At 47.8% G+C, this 24,023-nt stretch overlaps 1 protein-coding gene across 1 annotated transcript; it reads right to left on the bottom strand.

The window, feature by feature from the left end:
* Positions 1-8,343: 8,343 nt before the first annotated feature.
* Positions 8,344-21,107, bottom strand: LOC119113970 (cytochrome P450 3A9). Its single transcript, XM_037238208.1, has 2 exons — positions 21,039-21,107; positions 8,344-10,166 (listed from the first exon to the last, which is right to left on the bottom strand). The coding sequence occupies exons 1-2, from the start codon at positions 21,104-21,106 to the stop codon at positions 8,693-8,695; spliced, it is 1,542 nt and encodes a 513-aa protein (XP_037094103.1). The 5' UTR covers position 21,107; the 3' UTR covers positions 8,344-8,692.
* Positions 21,108-24,023: the final 2,916 nt, after the last annotated feature.

The following is a 24,023-nucleotide window of genomic DNA, read 5'->3' as shown; positions in this document are numbered from 1 at the left end:
ATGCTTGGATTAATCGTACGGGGCATGCAAATGCCGAGGTGCGCACGCCAAACGCGTTTCATCCACACAGCCTTGCTGTGCGCGTTCAACGCTCGTGTGAAAGCGGCAGTTGTGCACGGCAGTGTCATCTGGAGCGGGCTACCATCACACACCTAGCTCGCTTCGAGCGACTCCAGTACATATTTCTTATATGGATGGCTGCAAACACCCGAGATAAGTGCCCTTTTCTGGAAGCTGAGTTTTCTCACACATTTTCGCATGCTATCAGTCAAGGCCCAATTCATTTAGTCGAATGTTTTATTCATGCACAACATATATCGCCATCAACTGGACTGTGCTCAGCTGACCACACTGTTCGGACTGGCAGCACCAGTAAGACGTCCACGCCATACTGGTCTCTTCCACGCGCCGCTTGGAAGAGTCAGCACCGTAAAAACAGGATTCCCTGTCCGCATTCCCGTCACTTGCAGCCGCCTTCTTCAAGGTACACCAACAGCTAAATTTGTTCATCTGCTGTAATTCCGTTCCCATGCACGCAGGCGTGTCAGCAGTGAAGGCACGTTCACCTAGTTAATCTGCTCGTCAAAGCACTTGACTGACTCTGCAAGCGTGGTAGTGAGTGTGCTTGTGTTTTGTGTTTGGGTGTTTATTGTTTTTAACTTATTGGCTACATCAATCACTGGCTATCTATTGAACCTGTGGATTGCTTATGCAACTTAAATAACTAACTAAATACATAGACACACCTTGTCATCAAAAACAGCATTTTGAAAGCATGATGGACAGACCTTCGGACATATTTGCCAAAAGCGATTTGGATTCTGGTCGTGCAAACCTAGTAACAATGAATATAGATACAACGGATCATTCCCCTATAAGACAAAATCCATAGGCATCCTTTCAGTCAGAGACAGATGTTAGAAGACCACATAAAGTGTCTGTTAAAGGCTGGAATAATTCAGCCGAGTCGAAGTCCGTGATCTAGCCCGCTTGTCATAGCTGACAATAAAGATGTAGGAACAAGGTATTGTGTAGATTACAGAAAATTAAACCGAGTACATTTAAAGGACTGCTACCACCTCCCTTGCATCGTCGACATCCTCGCCTCCCTTGGAATATCAAAATGTTTCACTTGCTTGGACCTAAAAAGGGGTTATTGGCAAGTTGCTATGGATCCTGATTCTATCGACAAAACTATTTCCCCTTCTTTCTTAGGGTTATATTCCTTTTCAGCCCTCCCGTTCGGTCTCTGCAATGCCATTGGACTATTCTTTGAGCTAACGAACAGAGTTTTGGCATGTATACAACATATATTTGCAATTGCGCACGTTGATGATATAACGATGTTTTCAAAAAGCTTCGAAGAATATCCTAGTCACATCGAAGTATTGTTTGAACGTCTACGAAGTGCAACGTTGAAGCTCAAACTATCAAAATGCGAATTTCTGAAATGGAGGCTAAGAACTCAGGTCATATAGTATCACAAAGTGGGATCAAGACAGATCTTGCTAAAGTAGAGGTCACTAGAGACCTGAATCATCCCTTCTATGTGAAAGGCGATCTTTCTTTCGTTGGCATGTACTCATATTATCGCCGTTTCGGTCCAAATTTTGCGAAAATGACCAAACTTCTTACGGAACTACCAAAGAAAAACGACCACTTTATCACAATGAAGGATGTCAAATAGCATTGGCAAGTCTTCGCGAAGCTCTCACCGAAGCTCCTGTGTTGGCTTACCCAGACACGTCAAAGCCATACAAACTTAACGCCAATGCATCTAACCAAGTCATTGGTGCAGCTCTCGTGCAATACACGGAGCAAGGCTGAAGTAGGGTTCAATATCTCTCACATCAATTGAATGCCACATAGCAACGATGGCCTGTCCTGGAAAAGAAGCACACGCGATTGGTTGCGGCATCCAAAAAACTTACTGTCATGACGGGCCACAAACTCCTAACACACCTTTTTACCGACGAGGTGAGAAATGCAAGAATCCGACGCTGGCCGTAATTCTCGACGAAAATGGTTGCTATGTCCAGAACATTTTTGGCAAGCAAACTGTTGCTGGTGCATTCCGACGTCCCGAAGCGCCATCAGACAAAAGTATATAGACTCCGACCAAACACCTAGGGTGTCACTCCAAAGTGAAAATTGCTCAGCAGAAGTGGTGCGCCATCCGAAAAACATCAGGAAATTTCTGTCTTACAATTCCGACGTTAGGAGTTTGCAGAAACATGACTGTGATATGATGATGATAAGCAGCATCCTCGCGAGTCGGGAACATCCCAAGTTTGCTGAAATCTCCGTCCATTTTACGATGTTTGACGTTTCAATATTTCGTGTTGCAGACACTCAAATGTGCATTCCACTTCCTGGCTTGCAGTTAGTCATTTTTCGCATCGTGCAAAGCCCTCTTGTCGAAGAAACCCAGTCAGGATATCTTGATGCTTATCTAAGCATCGTTGAAACATTTGATATATTCCGTTCTCGTTTTTATTGGCCTGGCATGTACCGAGACGCAGTTCAGTACTTGAAAACTTGTGTAGCCTGCACCATGCGAAAATTGCGAAAAGAACAACCTCCTCTGCGAATGTGCAGATTCGAAAATACCTCTTATAAATTATTGCAAAGACATTTCTGGACCATTTCCTCGATGCTATAATGGGAATCAATAAACTTAATGAGAAGCGCATTGTGAAAGAGATTAAACAAGTATAGTTTTGATTGGCCACAAGTAGAACAATTTTGCTTAACGTTTTCTTCTGTGCCCTTTATATTCATCTTGACATGTTGACAGACATTTTAACTTGATCTGTCAGAACGGCCATTTTTGACCTTTCGTGACCTCTTCTGATCTCACCTTTGAACTAAGGTGAAATATTTGTGTGACTTTTTCATGATTTGGCGAGAGATTCACAACGGTATCTTATCTTTGTTTTCTCGCACGACATTAAAGTTCCTCAGCCAGGTGTGCTTTTCTCAGACCCACGGCTGGACGCAGGTTAATATATCAGCTTCCAGATCCATCAAAGGGTCTCTCTGTCCCAAAGCAGGGCCTTCTGATGTGGAGGTGGCCTTCCAATCCTGGAACATGATCATCCTATTCACAAAATAGAACCTTCATGTCCATCAAATGACCTTAACATCTCAAAACCTGATCCCCCAAAACCTTATTATCTTGATGTATAGCGGTTGCCTCCTAACCCAGAACACGGATCTCCTAATTCATGATAAATCAGCCGACAAAGACTGCCTTCAGCACAAAATAGGGCCTTATATTCCAGGGCTCTAGCTATCTTAAACGGAGCGTGCCACATTTTATGGGGTTTTGAATTGAAATAGCCATTTTGAAGATCATTCGTTGCGGTTCACAGCTATGGCTTTCTTAATACCCAAACCTCTCTAGTTTTTTACCTACATACCCGTGAAGATGAACAGACCATTTTGTGAAGACTCTTTCAATGCCACTCAGGCATCCATGGCGTCATAGAACCGTCACAGATTCTACCATTCCATTCGCCATGCGGCGATTGAGACCGAGCAATATATAACTGTCGAGTCGTCCATATCTTTCGTAAGTAAGCGCCATTTCCAGATACAATATTCGTCAATTGGCCTCAAATAAATGCTGTGCAAGGTACTATGACGCCATCAATCAATGGCGTAAAGAGAAGCATATTTACTAGATAGAGAAATTTTGTTGTTCGGGGCAATCTTTTCCACTTAACAGCACACCAACAGTTACAAGTAAATTTATTTCATTATATCCGATGCTCGCCCTAATGCTTTCAAATTTGGAGCATTCTCATTAATGATAAAGGGGGCTTTCTTGGCTTCATAAAATCAGAAATCAAATGAAAATTGAATCAAATTCAATCAAAACGAATAAAATTGATCAAAATCTTAATCAATCAAATCAGATCTTAAATCGAAAATTGTTGGCTACATACTTCAAGGCAAACCTTGAGGCGTGATTTACAGTCTTTCACGGATTTTCATTGATATTTTCTGTTTGGCGGATACAGGCCAAAGATTTAGGTGTGCAGGGCCAGGTGTCACATTTCTTGAATGTAAAAATTGAGAGCAGAATGACAGTTCTAGTTGGCAAGCAGAGTCAATTTACTTTAAAGGTCCCAGCATGATTTATGGTGCCGTGTAAGTGATCCCTCGATCTTGCGATGCTGATGGCTACAGTAGCTTGTTCATACGTTGCATTCCAACAGAATGAGAGATTGTCTGGGTGAAAAACGACACCATTAATCGGTAATATTTTGGAGTTACAAATAGTTCCTGTGCCATGACGTAATGCAATTCATGACAGCCCTAGAATTGTCTACTAAATGTTGATGCCAAATGTTATTGTCACGATTACAATACAATACACAGATTACAATACCATTAAGTGTCACGATGAGGGTAACTAACACACAGAGACCAAACTCCTCTGGGATGAAACTGGACTGACTCACTTCCCACGCACTGAGCCTGAAGGCCCCAGTGTTTGCCGTGCACTGTCTAAAGAAAACGACATCTGAAGCGTCACATAATGGTTAGAAAATGCAACCTGCTGATCAGCCCCCCCCCCCCCCACACACACACACCATCATCCATATGGAACATATTGTTGTGCCTCTGGTAATGATCCAATGCTAAAATGCGTCAGTGGTGTGTCATTTCGCTAAAAGGAAGGATTTAGGTGCGTTCAGCTGGCAACAGCGCTCTCAACGGTGCGCTTACACTGAGAGTGGCTAAAGATAACGATAACGCCAATGCGTGCAAAAAAAGCGAGAATATCTCTCATTTCACAGCGTGGGTCTCGACCGATCAGCAGATAGAGGGCGCTGATGGAAAATACCGTGGTCTGTCCGCTTCAAGGCGCCGGCAAAAGGCAGGGACATATTCCGCAGACAACCGGTCCCTGCATCTGTCACACTGTGGCACACACTGTGTTTGCTGGCGTCTTTTAGGGATGGGTTGCATCACTCTTCACTGATCCGGCCTCCGGGGGCCGAGTTGAGCGAGGTGGGTGGAGTATGAATCGAGGACACCAGCTCATTTGACGCTTCTGACCACAGGACACTTGTGCAGAAATCACAATATTGCATTAATATTAGTTCTAGTGCAATTAAAACACGTTTGATCGACTGCATTTCAACGACGATATTTTGAACATCGAAGCATGCTAGATGTCAACCTGCACACAAACGCTCATTAAAATATAATCATTGGTGCGTAGTTGACCGTAAGTGTTTTTATGCCAGTAGTCTTATTACCATGGTGCGTGTTTTTACCAGCCCATCTTTCTTGGTCGGACTGGAAGAACACAGAAAGGGGTGAAACTCCAAAGTTTGGTGTGGCAAAGTATGCATGGTCAGACAGTGATCACCGGTCCTCATAGCATCAGATAACCATCATAGACAGAGAGTAACACTGGAAAGCTAGGAAGATTAGGAAGACGCTGGCTGACAACCCCATCCGTAAGCTAAGCGTGAGCGTCAGCCCAATAGAACACCTATTTTTTCTCGGAAAAATCCCAGAACATGTCGATGAATGACATCAAATTTGAACATCGAGACATTGCCTTTCCGGTCAGCTCAGTTGGAAGAGCACCGTACTCGAAACCAGAGCACTCTGGTTCGAATGCCAGCGAAGTCCCAGCGCCTCCTCGTGACCAACACCGGCGGCGGAGGGCACCGTCTGGACATCACAGCACGGAGGAGGAAGTGCAGACGAGTGGTCACTGACTGAGCCCTGGAGCACAGCGACGTCTTCTGGCGGGCCGGTCAGGTTCGTCACGACCAGGTCTAGCGCTGTTAGTGTCGGGCGGAGGTGCGCCACCTCTCGCTCTGCTGCGGCAGACTGATGTTAGAGTCCGGTCGGTGTTCGTGTTATTTTTACATATATCGTGACCTTTACCGTTTTTTACATATATCGTGACCGTTACCTTTTTTGTTGTGTGTGCTTAAATGCCTGCTACCTTTGTACAATGTAAGCCTGGCTAGATTCATGATACTCACAATAGGGATGAATCCTTAGCACGCGCACGCGTGTTTTGTTACATGCGCGTTTACGCTGCACTGTAGGCTTCGTCGTCCTAATATAAGGCCAAGGACATCAGAGTTATCAGTGCATGCCAATAAATCACTCCCTGCCAAAAGCACTCTGGTGGAGAGGCTAAAGTCAAACGTAGGAGCGTTCGTCTTATCCCGCTCTCGCTCCAGTTCCGCCCACTTCAAACGTTCGAAACAGCATACGTGTGACCTGTATTCGCCGTGGTGAGGAAGATATGACGGCGGATATGAGCATTACTATCGCGCAGATGATATGGAAGTCCAAACAAGTGGTGCCAGACGTCGATGGGGCACCGAGTCTACGTCTGTCATCAGTCATGTCTGCCTGTCACGAGAGCTCACGGTCAAACGGGCTCTTGGAGGTAGAGCTAACGGAAAACACGGGCTACTTTAATGATGACAGTGACTTTCTGTTCAGGTAAAATGGGATTCCCGGCGCAGAAAAGAATCTTCTGAGCCGGATCAGTGCCCTGACTGCTTTGACAAGCTCAAGTATGATAACCTCCTTAACCTGAACTTTAACAACACCTTACAGCTACAAAGCCATCAGTTTGTGCAAATGGGGTCTCCCAAAAGCCTTGAGGGGCAAAGACACACTCTATTTCTCCCCATGTCTGCTGGCAAGTTTGGGCTCGACATTTAACCCATAACAATAGGAACGTATGCCGGGTCTATCAAAACTCATCAATGAGGCTTGATAACACGAGACAAGCTCCGTATTGTGAGAATGTCACACTGCCATGTTGGTGTTGCAAGCGGCGCTGGATGAAGCAGCGAGTGCAGGGTCGATTTGAGTCCATTTCTCGATCAAAATTTTGGAGTTAAGGTTGTGCAAACGCAACTTCGCGAGATAATATATTCACTTAGAGCGATCCTTTTATTTGGCGGAAAACTTGAAATAAATATGGAGAAGGGTAAAAGATGGACATACGGAAGTTGTCCTTTGGTAAAACATGCCACAGTTTGTATCATACGTTTATATGTAACTTATTTCAAGAGCGTTCGTACTTCGCTGTTACATACATGCCTCTCGGTGCTACAAACGTTGAACTCGATCTCGAGATGCAGCCCGCGATGTCGGCGTCTGCTTTGAATGGAGAACCAATGTGTTCTCAACGTCAAGTCCATTGATTCGCCGCTGCCGCTCAACATCAGCGCGCAATGTCCCGTCTCCACCAGAAGCGAACCAAACTAAACAGAGTTCTCAGAGAACATGAGCCTTTACGGTTGTACTTTCCCACGGCACAGCATGTGAGCGGGCGGTGAAAGCTGGGTGTGGTCCGATCGGTGACGTTTGCGAATGGCGAGACGTGGGCGTGGACGCAGTTGGCAGGCAACTCGCTCCACAGGCCCTCCAGGATTTAGGGGTGGCATAAGTGATCTATCCATCGTACAGTGCTCATCGCTATAGCTTTTTTTCTCAACGATAGGAGAAGTGGTGTGGGTAAAAAAAAGAAAGTTAATTGGTAACATTTTTGAGTTACAAACACTTCCTGTGCCATTGCACAATGCAAAGTTAAGACAGCCCGAGAATTGTCTGTTAAATATTGATTGAATGCAACTTATTATGTTGATGATGGTACCTGACGCCGAGAGACTTGATGCAATCCACCTGGATGGTAAGCGAGGCCTGAGATAGGTACTCGGTATGGCTGTGGTAATCATCAACATGTCTACAGTCAGGTTCCCATTGCATTTAGGCAACGTTAATCGGGACCAAATGACACTGGTTCCACGTGTACCCCTGTCACTTCGCAAAAAGCAGCGACAGTCGCAGAGGCGCTGATCTCCTCGTGCTCGTCACGCGGCGCAGAGTTCTGGGGCCACATCAGTGGACCAGCGCCGGTATTCATAGCACATCTGTAAGTGTTAAAGCGTCAGAAATTGCATACCTTATTTGGTGTACTCTATTTATGCCTCTATTCTCACAGACCTCAGGAAACCAAAGTAAAATCTGACCTTACGTCGTGTGTATTTATGAAAATAGTGCTTCCTCTCGCTCTCAGGATCGCTCTGCACTTCCTACTTTCTACCTCATATTATGCCATCATCCTTCACCTACCTTCATTGCCTTCCACTTTCCTCCCCTCCCTTTTATCCCGACCCCTTAGCCATATTTCCATCCGCTCATCACCACTTTCTCCTCCCCAGCCCATTCCCTACATAACACACCGCCATCCATTCCACCCTCTTTCATCATCCCACCCACGTCTTCCTCCCTTCGTTCTCATCTTGCTAACCCTTGCCCCGTCCCACTTATCACTTTCCTCCAGTTTGGCCTCATTTATTACTCCTTTCTTTCCACGTGCTGGTACATTTTACTCTTTCATCTGGTCCTGTTCAGCTTCTTTGAGCTCGTTAACTTTATTCCAGCTTTCCTCAACCGTTCCCATCTCATCATACACCCCATACATACATGCATACATACCCCATACATCCGTCTCTCCCCTCCATCCTGGATCTTTCACCTCTTGCTCAATTCTAAAACGTTCTTCTTGTGACACTCCTCCTTTAGCAATCTTTCTTTTTTCACGCAATCCCTGTCCCGTCGTCCCTTCCCCTTCCCTTCATAGATCCCTGTACACTCCCTTTAGTGCTCCCTCTAGACTCCCCTACTCCCTCTACACTTTGTCCGTCACCCCGTCTCCCCGAGGCTGCCTCAGCTCCACCCGCAGGTTGATTTGGCCCGAGGCGGGTGCGAGAGACGGCGGAACGATGGCTAGCTCCAGCGGCTCGCTGGTCGGCAGCAGCCGGTACCGACGTAGCGTGTGACACAGCGCCAGCTTGATCTCCATCATGGCGAACCGCATGCCGATGCAGTGGCGCGGCCCGGCGCCGAACGGCATGTGGCTGCAGGGCACGATGTGCGGCTTGTTTTCGGCGCTGAACCGCTCCGGGTCGAAGCGCTCCGGGTCGGGCCACAGGTCAGGGTCGTGATGCATGCAGATCGGTACCACGGCCACGAAGGCGCCGGGTGGCACGCGCATCCCCTGAACCTCCGTCGCGAAGCTAGCCTGTCGGCCGTACAGCGCTGGGATCGGCGGGTAGAGACGCAGTGATTCCTGAATCACCATCTCCAGGTACGGCAGGCCGAGCACGGTTTCGTAGTCGAGGTCACCGCTGGCCGGTACGTTAGCCACGATCTCGTCGTACAGGCGGCTCTGTACGGTCGGGTGGCGCGCCAGAAGGTATGACGTGAAAGCTAGCGCTGTACTTGTTGTCTCATAGCCGGCCCCGATGAACACGAACGCGTTGGAGAGTAACTCTTGGTCAGTGACGGCTTCGCTGCCACTGTCGGCGCGCTGCGCCTCCAGCAGCAGCTGCAGGGCGTCTGTGACCGTCGCACCACTCCGTTGGCGATGCTGGATGACTCCGCGAAGCCAGCGCTGCAGCTGCTGGTCCACGTGGTACGCGCGCGAGGCCGGCCCGAAGGCGCGCAGCAGGGGCAGCATCAGACGCGTCAGCGGCTGCAGGCCGCGCAGCACACCCATTAGCGGAGCGGACCCAAGCAGCGTCTTCATCATAACAAGGAGCGGGTCGCGCTGGTCCGTCTGGCAGTGCACCTCCATGGCCAGCGCGCACTTGCCAATCACCTCCAGGGTGAGGCTGCGGAAGGCGGCGTATACGTTGGTCGGCTGGCCCTGGAGCCTGTTGCCCTCTAGCACGTCCAGGAACGTCTGAATGGACACGTTCATAGCCGGCGACATGCCCTTCAGCTTGTTGGTGGTGAAGGCCGGGTTCAGGACGCGGCGGACGTATTTCCAGCGCTTGCCCCTCAGCGTCAGCAGGTTATGGTCCGGAATGGTCAGCACAGGGCTCTTGTTGTCCTGCCGGTCAGGAAACGTGTCCACCCGCTGAACGAACACCTCGCGCACCAGGTCTGGGTCCGTGGTGCACAGCGTGGGTTTCGTGCCGACGTACAGCGCCATCGTCTTGCCCCGCGTTCCATGCTGGACCCCGTAAGCATCGAACAGACGCTGGAACTCCGACGGACCGGTGGTGCCCTTCAGCTTGCCGGCGTGCCCATAAAGCAAGCTGTATGGTGGTATATTGTATCCTAGTCTCTGCAGCGTCTGGAACTTGTAGAGGCGTCGTCTGCAAACCCGCAGAAGATATTTAGTACACGCAGAAGCGATGCATAGCCAAAATGCATCTCACCGCTTGAAACAAACGACCGTGCGTGAGCCCATCAAGCGATCAACCGACGCTATTCCGTCAAATGTGAATATTCCAATTCCTTTTACTGCAATGTTAAAAAGCCGAACAGGTAACATGCGAATAGCGTAATGACATGTCTTTTACACGACGGACAGATTGTTGAAAGGCTAGCTTAAGCTAGCTTAGCTAGCTTAAAAAAACCAGCATCCGAAATGTGTATTAGCCCGATATCAATAAACTAAAAAGGAATTGGGGTGAATGGCAATTAGATGATTGAAAACTCATCGAATGGTCATTTAACTGAATGTAAAATTGTCGAATGGTCAAACAGCCTAGTCCATTCTGTGCAATGTGACTTGGGCATTGACAAGATCTGTATTGATGCCTTAGGAAGCCTCAGAACGCCGTCCATAAATTACGCTTGACATTGAAGAGGAGGCGAATGGAAGCGTAGCGAATGTAATGAACATAAGAGCATGGAGTAACCATGACTATGCGTGTAAAAAAGATGGAAGAGGATGGGAGCTTGTAAATTACCAAATACTTTATTACCAAATACTTTAAATTACCAAATACTTTATTTGTGAATGTCCCCTGAGCGTTTCTACCAAATCCTAAACAGAAGAATAGCGAAAGCATTTTCTCGCTATCTGTCCCTCCAGGCAACGGCATGGCACCAAAAGTAAATTGCTAGCCTCAAACCTTAAACCTTAAACACAATATGAACCACATTCATTGCAGGAGGTTTAACAAAAACTTTGTGGGTTCGGTCTTCCATTCGTAGGTGTGTCAGGAAATAAAACGACAGTTTAGGTAAAATGTATCTCTTTACGGCCAAGTAAGCATAACGACGTTCCTTTTTCATATCCATCGCTGGAAATTGGCATGTTAACATCTATAAGAACAAACAAAATTGTCACCCAAGGTCATACAAATTGTTTGACGTTGGAAAAGCCAATGACCTGTAAAAACTCAAATGGAGTTTTTACCCTTGAGGTTTTCTTGTCTTGCTTGTCGTTTAAGTGTGTTGGGGTTTGTATTGTACCTGTCACAGATATCCGTTCGCCTTTAAAAGGAATGCTTCACATTATAAAATACTGAAGCAAGCATCCCATATCATGAATCAAGCTTACTAATGATTATTGTTATGCCTTTAAGCTGACGACATTGCTCTAGATATTACAATTACTCTATTTACTAAATATGGTCCCCAATGCGTTACTGTTTGAGTGCGTCATGGAATGTCTGTGAGACGTCAGAGCTGCTGTCAAACTGACCATGCGAAATCGACACCCTGGTGTTCCCCTGAAGTTCTCCAATCTCCCAACAGGTGGCCGCAGCGGTGCCGGAGGTATTTGTTGAACCAAGTATCGTTAGATACTCGTGGTTTGGTTATTCTCGTCGTTTTCTTGCATATTTGTCGATAAGCTTAAGCTGCTTACTTGTGTCCAAATAACCGTTTATGGTGCTACTCTTAAGCTACTTGATTACAAGTCATATTCCTGTAACAACTAGTAAGGATGGCCAGCTTCTTGTATAATGTAACACAAAACGTGATGCGTGATTGAACAATACAGGATCGCGACGGGCAGGCTCACAGGGTTTCGTCAGTCGATTCGGTGGCCGAAGACCCATCTGACACGACCTCAGTAAGTGGCTTGCTCCTATTGCGACTCTCAGCCAAGGAGTCCTTTGTTCGCATCGTCGATTTCGTCACTTTTCCGTTCGCACTGGCTCCAAACACACCTTTTCGCTTAGTTTTTGTTCTCTTCTCGCTCCCCTGATATGGGGAAGCGAACCAAACGTAAGAAGGGTGATACTGATACGGACTCGAACTCGGCCTCTGACCTCGATAATGCCCTGGACGTAGACGATGGGAGTGTCGCCAGCCCCGCTTTTGCTGCCACTTCACCTGATGACCCTCGCGCGCCCCAGGCCATAACCGTTGGTACGCGCACTTCCACCGCGGTGGGTGTACAACAGGCTTCGTCTCCGTCCAACGCCCCCAGTTCCGACCCTCGCTCGTCTTTGACCACTCCGATGCCCGCTCGCCCTGATGCTGACCCTCGCTCGACAACGACCAGTGTTCGCCAGCCCTCTGAGCCAATCCTGGATCCTCTCGGATTTTACGTTGTCGTCCAACCTTGTGATGAAAATGTGTCGTTTCGAAAGATCAACGTTTTTTGGCCATCAAAGCAAATCAAGGCTATCTGCGGTCCATGCGAACTCAAGATTGAAGCGCCAGCAAACGGATCACTCATCATCAAAACAACCACTCGCGCGCAAACCAAGGCCCTACTCAAAACAGCTGAATTTTGCGGCAAACAAGTCAAAGTCTCACTGCACCATGCCAGAAACACCAGTAAGGGCACCATCTTCGCGCCTGAGCTCCGCTTCATGACGGAGGACGAGATCCTAGCGGAGCTCAGAGATGAGCAAGTTTGCCATGTCCGTCGGCTGACGACTTTCAGAGATGGTCAGCGTCACGACACCAGCCTGCTTGTTATCACCTTTGGTACCACCCGACTTCCAGATTCGCTCACCGCTGGTTACCTTCGTTATAAAGTAAGAGTATTCATTCCAAATCCACTCAGGTGGTTTAAATGTCAACGGTTCGGACACGGCAGCAAGTACTGCAAACAGAGTGCCAGATGCTTGAAGTGCGGCGAGACTCCTCACGAGGGATCTGCCTGCACATCACCCCAGAAATGCCTGAGCTGTGGAAGTGCTGATCACGCCGCCAACTCTTCTCAGTGTCCCACGTGGAAAAAAGAAAAAGAAATTTGTTCTGAAAAGGCAAAGACAGGTGTGTCGTACCCGGAAGCACGGCGCACCGTTGAAACTAAAATGTCGTCGCAGCCCAGCAAAACATATGCCCAAGTAGCAAAAGCCACGATGGCCACATGTGCAACACAGACCGACCCTATCACCCATCTGCCTCCTCTGAAACTTCTCAACCCTCGCCCCTCGGTTTCAGTTGAGTCAACTACGCAGACCCAGACGAAAAATGCCGTTGAGTCGCCCTTGGCCGGACGTTCGGATGCCCAGGCGCCCGTGCACCCCTGTCCCCAGGTCGGCCGGCGTTCCAGCCCGCCGGCTGTGAGTGATTCACGCGCGGGTCAGGCCGTTCGGCGTTCTAGCCCCCCGGCTATGAACAGTCGGCGGCCCGGACCCTCTGGCCACCACACAAACATCACCTCCCCTTCCCCCACCACAACACCTGTCGAAACACGCCCGAACGAAGACCGCCGGTCCCGTCCACCGGTGAGGGTGGCGATGGGACGGCCTAGGTCTGTTTCGTTCGGGCGATTCCCATCAACCGGTGGGAATGGATCCCTTCATCACTAAATGTCTTTCATCTTACAGTGGAATTGTCGCGGTCTCATTTCAAAATGGTCCGAAATGAAAGCACTTTTTGCCGTACTAACTCCAATCATCATTGCCGTACAGGAAACATGGTTTCGTCCCACCGACACATATAACTTTAAAATGCCAAATTACTCGTTATATCGCTATGACACGATGGACGGTGAGCGTCGCCAAGGTGGGGTGGCGCTGTACATCAGTCAAAAATTAACACACACGCCACTCACTCTTAACACACCTCTTCAGGCTGTTGCAAGTTCAGTTCGACTGCATGGCCGTACCATCAATATATGCTCAATATACATTACACCAAATTATAATAATACGGAGCTCTTACGGCAACTTGACCAACTCGTTGCTCAATTTCAAAACCCTTTTCTCATCCTCGGCGATCTCAACGCTCACAGTCCAGCTTGGAGTAACGGCACCCAAGCCGTTAATCGCCGAGGACATTTGGTTGAAGATTTTATTGATACACACAACTTAGTCCTGTTAAACAAAGGCAATAATACTTATCACCACTTACCCACTGGTACAGAAACAGCCATCGACCTGTCGCTGTGCTCTCCCTCAATAGCAACGTACTTTGATTGGACTGTTGAGGGAGATATACACGACAGCGACCATTTTCCAATTAAACTTTACACCACTTTTGACGCAACCGCTGACGAAGTTTTGCGATCCATACCCCGCTGGAATTTACGAAAAGCAGACTGGGCCAAATTTCAAGAACTTTGTTATGTGAACCGTGACTGTTATGAATCACCAGAGCAGGGTGTTGGCCTTATTACACATATTATTCGTGCTGCAGCAACCGCGACAATTCCACTAACTAAAACGCCATCACGCCGCATCCCAGTACCATGGTGGACGACCGAAGTTAAGAACGCTATTGCGCGTCGGAAACGTGCTTTCCGCTGCTTTCGTCGCCACCATGATATACCTCATCTTCTTGCCCGAAATTATGAGCGTGCTCGAACCAGACGAATTATAAGGAGTGCCAAACGTCATTCTTGGCAAGCATACATCCAGCAGTTCACTGCTGCTACTCCCCTAAGCCAGCTATGGGGACTGGTTCGGGCACTTTCCGGAAAACGCATCTCTATTTCATTGCCCACTTTACGCATTAATAACCAAATCATTTCGGCAACACCTCTTATCACCAATGCTCTTGCTGAAAGTCTTTCTCAGTGTAGCTCATCCGGAAATTACCGACCAGGATTTGTGGAAACTGCGCAAGCCCGTTTTCGTTTACATACTGATTGTTTTGTTTCCGATAACACCGAAGACTATAATTTACCATTTTCATTTCTGGAACTACAAAGGCTATAAAATCCGCCGGCAACACCTCAGTTGGTCATGATCAGTTACACTATTCTTTTTTTCGTAGTCTTTCAGAAGATATGCTTCGTTTTATATTGGCAGTTTTTAACGATTTGTGGTCAACCCATGTCTTTCCTGACGCCTGGAAAGACACCATCATTATTCCACTTGCAAAGCCAGGAAAAGACACCAAAGATCCATCAAATTATCGTCCCATTGCACTTACCAGCTGTCTAGGAAAACTTTTTGAGCGGATGGTGGTGAAGCGAATCTCTTGGATTGTAGAACGAGACTGCCTGCTTACAAAAAATCAATGTGGTTTCCGACACAATCGTAGCACAATAGACCATGTCATCAGACTTGAAACTGACATCAGACGTTCCTATAAACATCGACACAACACAACTGCTGTATTCCTGGATATTAGCCGAGCCTACGACATGGTCTTTAAACCTGCACTAATTTTCAAGCTCCATCAGTTAGGGTTTAAAGGCCATTTGGCACATTATCTTATTGGGTTTCTTTCCGGCATCAGACCATTTCGTGTGAAATGCAGATCCGCCGTTTCCGACACTCACCATCTAGAGAACGGCCTCCCACAAGGGAGCTGTATCTCACCGATTCTTTTTAATTTTATGATAAACGATTTATTTGACTCATTACCATCGGGTATTTCCTCTTCACTTTTTGCGGATGATAGCGCCATCTGGTGCTCAGACACTGAATATGACCATTCGCTGCCACGGCTCCAAGTCGCCCTAAACAAGGTGCAGCAGTGGTCAGAGCGATACGGGTTCCGCTTCTCCGCTCCCAAATCTGCAGTTATGATTTTCGGCAAAAATATGCGTGGTACTCCCAATTTTCGGCTTCGACTAGATGGACACCACATTCCTTTCGTTTCGTCTTTCAAATTTCTTGGCATCGTACTTGACTCCAGATTATCGATGCGACAGCACGTGGAGCATGTTCGCTCCAAATGCCTAAAAAGACTAAATTTATTCAGATGCATTTCCGGGTCAACATACGGTGCCGACCGCCAATCGTTATTACGTCTATACAGATCCTTAGTTCTTCCCATCATTGAATATGGCTTCGTGGTATATGCAGGAGGCAGCCAACACACTCTCAAACCACTATCCACCATACAAAATATGTTTTTGCGAGTTGCCCAAGGAGCTCTGCGTACTTCCCCGATTTCAGCGCTTGAAGTGGACGCGCATGTTATGCCTCTTGCCCTCCGACGAATGGAACACACATTGAGATACATCACAAAAGTGCGACAAAATCCCAGTCACCCAGCATTTAAATCCATACATGTCTTACCTCACATTCACCATAACTACGTAGGACCGGCAGAACGTCGCTCAGGACTTACAATAGCATCTCGAACCACTATCTACTGTACCACTCTTCAGTTTACTTTACCGCCTTCTTCCATGCCACCTGTTTTAATAGTACCACCATGGCAGTTAACCCCTCGGAAAGTTATGCTTCTTTTTGATGAGCCCAAACGCATTTTCACAACAAGTTATGTTCAACAAACATTTAATCGTCTAATTTTCAACAATCAAAATAGCAGCTTTATTTACACCGATGGCTCCAAGGCCAATAACCACACCGGATGTGCAGTTATTTGCACTGAACATTGCCATAAAAATTGTCGGTTACCGGATGGCACCTCAGTATATTTGGCTGAATTATTTGCTCTTTTCCTTGCATTGCAACACATTCAACAACACACCCACAAAACGAAGACAATAGTGATTTGTTCGGTTTCAAAGACAGCTGTGCAATCTCTTATTGACCCAGACTTCACACACCACCTCCTTGTTAAAATCGTCAATCTCTATCATATATTACATACACAGGATATGAATATCAAATTTCTATGGATTCCAGGACATACAGGCATCATGGGTAATGAACGGGCTGACCAACTAGCCAAGGAAGCTTTGACAAACCAACACATCATGGAGATCCCTGCTGATCATGCATCTACAAAACATTCCATTCGCACAATGACAAAACATTTTTGGCAACAACAATGGACCGATACTACCAGAACACAACTTCATGATATCAAACCAGACATTACACCTTGGCCATCAACGCATCGTAAAGACCGTCTGGAGGAGAAGGTGCTAGCCCGTTTACGAATCGGACACACTACACTCACACATAGTTACATATACTTAAGTCAACCTCGTCCTCACTGTCAGCCGTGCGATCATCCACTTTCGGTTAAACACATTGTTATTGAGTGCACAAAATATCAACAGCACCGCAAAGATATGCAGGCTTTCTGTCGTAACCAAAATATCGAGTTTTCTTTAAAAAACGTCCTTGGCGATGACCATCCTGAACTGCTTAACATTGTCTTTAACTTTCTCAGACTTGCCGGTTTGCTTCAAGCTTTGTAAATGTCAATAAACGTACACTTTTCTTCACATACATAATTACACCAATTTAAAATAACATCATCCAGGCGTGAAATGGTCTGAACAGGCCGAAACGCCTCAAACAAATAAATGAAATGAAATGAAATGCGTGATTGAAGCTTCCACAATTTGCACGACATTGGTTGGGAGCCAAGTGGCGTCCTTTATATCTGGAAATCCTGCTAACGAGCGTCAGATATAATTGACTAGTTGAATATGCTCCTCTTCGGCTTGGACGCCGCATGGCCAATAAGGCAACAAAATTCAAAAGGCGTTTTTATAGCGCCATGCACAATTCATTGACCTTAAAATAGTCCGAACGTTTTTACGAGCGTGCATCTTAGAAACTAGAGGGCGTAAAGTATTCAGTACGGCATGGCTGTGAACTGCTTTCCCAGGAGGGTTATATGTCTCTCAGTGTCTTTCTTGTCCTAGAGGCTTTAGGGGCGGATCTAGCCTGGAGTTGTTGTTTTTTGGGTGCGGGGGCAACCGTTCGTCGCCAGCTGGCTGGTGTGGGATCCGAGGTCCAGTGCACTTATCAAACACGGTATTTGCGCTGAGATGACTAAGCCACGTCAACATGCGTTTTGTTTTGATATTAAAATCGCTGCCAACTTTTCTTCATGAAGTTGTTTTTCCGACACGGAAAGAAATGTTTGATACCACACCATCAAAGTTACAACAGACGATAAGTAGACGAAGCTTTTATAAAGTTCTGGGAAATTTTTTTTTGGGGGGGGGGCAAAACACACTCCCAGAGTTTTTGGGGGGGCCATGGCCCCGTGCCCCCCCCCCCCCCCCGCCCCAAAGATCCACCTATGACAGGCTTCCGGAGGCTCTAAATATTACATGTCTGGAGGCATCTGGTAATTTCAGGATTCCAAACATGTAGTTGCCATGAAATATGCCTTGGTACACAGGCAGCGGCAAGGTCACCGGGTCATCACCGCCGGCCTTGAGACGACAGCGCCGGTCCTGCTCGGCAGTGGCCGCCAGCGCCACACCTTCTGTACTTGGCCCATGGTTCGGGCCTGCCTTTGGCCGCGCCGGTCCATTGGGGCGGACGGTCGTCTCTGGTCGGCCCCCGCCGCCCCGGGTCACGTCAGCCGTATTCAAGTCTCAAGCACAATGCAGCCACGCTACATCCGCCACACGGTTATTGCGAGCAGCCCGGTTGACCATATATCACCTAAAAAGTTCATTTTATAGATATAAGAGGCATACCATATATCTACGTTGCTCGCTACAGACTTAGCCTGACAGCGCTTCGCCCTCCTATATATATCATATATATATATATATATATATATATATATATATATATATATATATATATAAACATACATATACACACACACATATATACATATATATGCATGCTTGTATAAATGCATAAATGTATACATGCATGCAAATAAAGGTTGCAATTTGTTTTGAGACCGTTCTAAATTAACTGATTTCCGGGATTTTGCCTTTATATGCTATGACGTTGTATATATATATATATATATATATATATATATATATATATATATATATATATCTATATCTATATATATATATATATATATCTATATCTATATCTATATATATATATATATATATATATATATATATGTATATATACACACACATATACACCAAATGGCAATGTTTAGTATTTTAATTTGCCAGTCAGTGACTATGCTTACTCTGTTTTTTTTATCTCGACCTAGTTGAAAAAAGTTGGCGGAGACGGGATTTTATCCGCACCTAGGCATCGCAGCGCGTGCATTTGTCTACGTTTTACCTAATATCTCGAAGAGGAGTGCTTTGACGCACACTTGGACCTGCAAATTGAAAGAAAAATGTTCGAGCTTCATTCACCTGTGCATTTTATGCATGCACAGGGTTAAGATTTAAGAAACCACGACCAGCAAAAATGAAACTCTAACACGGAACTCTGTGGCGTAGTCTTAAAATGTGCGCTGTTGCTCGCATATCGCTTCTGAGGTTGTGAACCCCCCGGGGATGGGGATGGTGGCATGCAATTTCCTGCACGATAGAACAGCTTTTCATTTCATTTATTTTGCTTTCTATGAAGGCTGACCCAGGGGTATTGCTTTCTACAATCGTTTGAATCGGTTGTTGGGCTGAGCAAATAAATTTGCCCCAACCTCGCCCCAAATCCTGATCATTCCCCGGATTTCAGCCACTTTGATTTGCGCTGCTGATGGCAAACTGAGACTTGGAACATATCTTTGGTCGTAATTAAAACATTTTTGAAGTTTAGGGTGATTTCCCATCAGCATCTGATGTGATATAGGGTGATGGCAATATTGATAGCGATGCGTTTAGGTATTTGATGAACATGCATTCTAGGCTGCATTTCGTCGGCTCAGCTATCCTGTTTTGCTGACATGTATTGGGGTGAGGGGCTCAGAGTAGTGTCAAGGGCTCAGAGGGGGGGGGGGGGGGCTCAAGGTCCTGGTTGATCTGGCAGAGAAAAATGAATGCAACAATAGTTAGAAACTCGGTGAGGGAGACATTCAAATGAAGTTTGATGCAATCAAGGCCGCGCGTTGAATAGCAATACAGATGCGACATGGCAACGAGCAGCATACCGCAAGGCAGGTGGGCAAAAAGTCGCATGACAATATATCGTATGCAGGGGATTGTGCGTCAAAAGATCAAACAATATTGATACCACAATAGCGAAGGATTACTCAGAATAACAAAGACTGCATGACAAAATGCCGTGTGGAATATATGGGAAACCCCCGTGGAGTTAACATGACAATTGCGCTAGGAGCTCAATATGTTGTCATGGTCTGCCGACTCGGTTTCGGGCCATTCTGGGGTTCCGTATCGTTGAACAGCAGTACAATTCATCCAAATATATATGACGCTTCCTTTTCCAGAAAGTCAAAACGATCCATAAGCCAACAGCTAAGTTAGTAACACGGTCCGAGAGATCGACATGTTATTTTGGTTATTTCAGACGGCGATCACGGTTGATTTCCCGTGTCCCACGTCCCCACTTATCATATGCTACGATAATGTGTTTGAAACATAACGGTGACACTTTCGACGGACGTCATCACGCACGTTTCGTTGACGATTTGTTTTCAAAAGAATGTACCGCATTTTACGATGTTGAAGCAAACGTCTAATACGATGACATAAGGTCACATAGAACTATTGGTAAACTTGGCGGGAACGGCTGCTCTAGACACAATTTCTCTGTTTAGTGAATATGCTCCTTAATGCCTCATCGTTTCATTTCGTCATCAAACCTCGCACAACATTGATGGAGAGGCCATTACCATTACCAAGCCGTTATATCAGTAAATCGTGGTTACTACGCCAGATATGAACGACTCGGCAATATTTTCTTGGCATTGATCGCTGCATGGTCGATGAAAGGGCAGGATTTGAATGATGCTACTATGGTGTCATGGACGCACATGTGTAGCCTAGAAACTTAAATGGTTTAGCTTTACAGGAGGGCAGGGTTGTGACCTGTACCGAATGATCTTCAAGATGGCAACTTCAGTTTAAAACCTCATACAAATGTAGAACAGCCCGTTTAAATTAAGTCCATTTCCAACGATCTTTATGTTCGCAAAATTTTGCCTAATGAAATCCGTTCTACATGGCCTATAAGTTATCGCGCTTTGGGCCCATCATCTCGTCGTAATACCTTTGTTTTATGATCCACTGCCGGCGACCCTTTCCAAACGATGTACTGTCGTGAGACGACACACACATATGACTTCTCACCGTGTAGTTCCACAATACCACCCCCTGGCTAATTGCACGCGCTTCCCCCGACGCGCGCAGCTATGTCCACTCACACAAACAGGACGATGATCACCACGACAACGAGCGTCAAAACGCCGTGCCACGGCACGACGCCAAGGGGCGGGAGCGCCATCTGGTGGGCTCCCGACACGCCGGGGGTGGCGCTAGTGCCGCCGGTGGCACGTCGAGCCTGTCCGGCTCGCCCTCCGTACACGGACTGGCCGGCGGGCGTCCCGCGCCGCGGAGACTTTGTGACGATTACGTCGCGGAGTGTGAGATTGTGTTTGAGGGGCTGTGTGTGTGGGGGGGGGGGGGAGGGGCATTTATCCGACGATGCCGAAGAGGGCAGGCTTGTCCTATCGCATCTGCTCCATCCCGTGACCGTTCCCTAGGCTCAGAACCTTCGTCAGGGTATGTAAAAAACAGGAAATCACTTTTTGTTCGAATTGCTTCTTTACAGCGAAGAGCTTACAGCGACCGGGAAATAATAAATATGATCATACTGTAAGATTGTGACAGTGCATTCGATAGAACTGGGATAGGGCTATTACGTGCGCGGGCAACGCACTTGTCCGATTTCTGGTTAGGTCTTTTTCGGTGGCTCTGAGCATGGGGTTGTCGGCACCCAATGCTGGTGTTTTTGTGTGTTTTTGGTGACATTTGACCTGACACAAGGTCACTATGTTATAGAAAGAGCAGGAAAACGACTATGGAACATCGATTGGTGAAGATTTCATGCTGATAGGTGACTCGAGCTCGGTAATGGGGCCTCTTTGATTTGAATTTTTGCAATTTGCAGGTAGTTGCAGTGGTTGTGGTTTGGGAAAAAGGGACCTCCCAAACATTGCGGGGCAGAAATATAACCGACCGGGTTTCAACGCACGGCAGCGGGAGCAGTTGCCCTATCCGCCCCCGGCAGGCAGGTGACAAAAATATGCCTGGCCTGAATAACATATACCTGGTGACCTGGCCTGGCAACCTGGACCGGACAACTCGGTCTGGGAGTTACGGCTCGATTCCGCAGAACGGCGCTCCACTCTGGGCCGAATCCTTGGGCTTCCTCCGTCAGATGGAGACGGAGGACCGGCTGGGGGGCGTTTTGAGCCAGCATGCCCAATCCTGGGTGGTGGAGGGGAGGAGCCATGGATGGGGCCCTGTCAGACACCTGAGGACCAGCGGGGTCTTCTGGGTCATAGAGCACCGCTGCGAAGGACGGACTCCTTGCCCGCCCCAGACATACGGTTTGCCGCCTTTGCCCGTTCTTGTTCGGCCAAGCGCGCCCGCTTGGCATCGCGGGCGCGCCTGTCCGCCTCGTGCCGCTCCAGCGTTCCTATCGCCAACCCGCATGTGTTCGCTAATGGTGTCGGAGGTGGCGAAGGCAGTGGAGCACACGAAGCGGAGGCGGACGAAAGTGGTGAAGAAACCGATGCGGAGGCCGGTGGAGCCCGCGGGCCACGGCCGCGGCGGGCCACCGTCCAGCCCTCCTCTCCGGCAGGAGACAGCGGCGCCGGGGGAGTCGACAACACGGAGGGTGCCGACCGGCCAGGCGCCGGGGATTTACGACGCCTCTAGACGAGTTTTTTGTGGTGTGTAGTGCTACTGTGAAAGCCACGGTTTTGTTATGTTTCCGGTTCTCATCACGAATACTATAACTTAACTTCTTTGCGTCTAATGCACGCTTAGCCTCTAGACCATTGGCGAACTCTACCTCGATGTTGCCATCCGTCACATCTCGTGATGTCTCCAAACTTGTCACAGCCGTTGCGTCGTTGGAACGGTGGCAGGGTGGAGAGCTTTACATCTCCGCTGGAGAAGATCAGAATCCGAGGGCAAGGGAGACCGAATCCCCCAAGCACCCGGGCCCCAGCGCTGTCCGATCTCCTTTCGGGGGCCGGGTATTTGCTGAGTTTTGAGAACCATGCGATTTCTAGCAAGCATTCGGCACCGGGGCTCACCACCCACCTCGGGGCCCAACTGGGGGACGGCCCAACACTCCCTCGGGAGGTGGTCGCCGCCAGGGCTACCCCAGTGCTATACGGGGCGGACGACGCCCCCCATACGGCCAAGTGTAACCGGTGAGACCCCTCGCCGTCCTGACTGTGGTTCAGCGCCGCCGCCCCTTGACCCCTTAAGTCGCTGCGCACAGCCAGGCGCCCCAAGCGGAGACCCGCGCGGTTAACCGACCAGCACGGTGTCGTTGGTTTCCCTTTCTCCTTCCTAGCGGGGACACAGTCGATTGTGGATTCACGCAAACGGGGGATTTCAGTTTTGACATCGCGCGCTCCTGTCTGCAGCAGCCTTCAGTTCCGCGCAGCAGTTAGCAGGATGTAGAGAGTCTCCACCAGAGCATCTTGTGCAGGTGTCCGGACGGTCCCTCGAAGAGCTATCTACAGTCACCCGGAACAACGTACATCCTGTGAAGACCACCGGCGACTGATATCCGTCAGCCAGCGAAGTAAAGCTGTATCCTCGTCACCCTTTGTGCACTCGGGATTTAGGTAGCTGGTCAGTGCTCTTTTCGTCGCTCAGAACTCTCCTCTGCCGCTTGAAAACTTAGGCATAACGTTCAGCCTGTGTTGTGAAGCACATCGTTTTTCATTCTGCTCCCGCGAGCCAGGTCAAGTGTCCGGCTGTCAACCATGTACAGCAATCTAAAGCGTCATCATGACACCCTTGACGATTTCCTTGTACACCAGGTTAAACCACTTTAATCTAGTGCAGCCATTGCACGTAATGTAAGAGTCGTCGTTAACCTGTCAGACTCAGTCTTTGGTAGAAAGGTTCTTAACCATGTTATAGACACCTTATTCTAGGTCTCGCCAAGCGCGTGCACTTAGTGTTTTCTCCTCTAACATGTTTACACAGTCGCTTATGTGTGGGCAGG

Source organism: Pollicipes pollicipes, unplaced genomic scaffold, assembly GCF_011947565.3.
Source record: "Pollicipes pollicipes isolate AB1234 unplaced genomic scaffold, Ppol_2.1 Scaffold_7262;HRSCAF=8765_pilon_pilon_pilon, whole genome shotgun sequence".
Lineage (NCBI taxonomy): Eukaryota > Metazoa > Arthropoda > Thecostraca > Pollicipedomorpha > Pollicipedidae > Pollicipes > Pollicipes pollicipes.
Note: the sequence above shows the minus strand (reverse complement) of the source record. Positions and strands in the feature narration are given on the sequence as shown.

What these genes read in the sequence shown, in the direction of transcription:
- LOC119113970 (XM_037238208.1), bottom strand. Translation starts at nt 21,106, where the DNA reads ATGTGTGTGTCGTCTCACGACAGTACATCGTTTGGAAAGGGTCGCCGG. An exon ending in CAGTGGATCATAAAACAAAG is followed by an intron (nt 10,167 to 21,038) that starts GTATTACGACGA and finishes GCGGGTTTGCAG; the next exon opens with ACGACGCCTCTACAAGTTCC.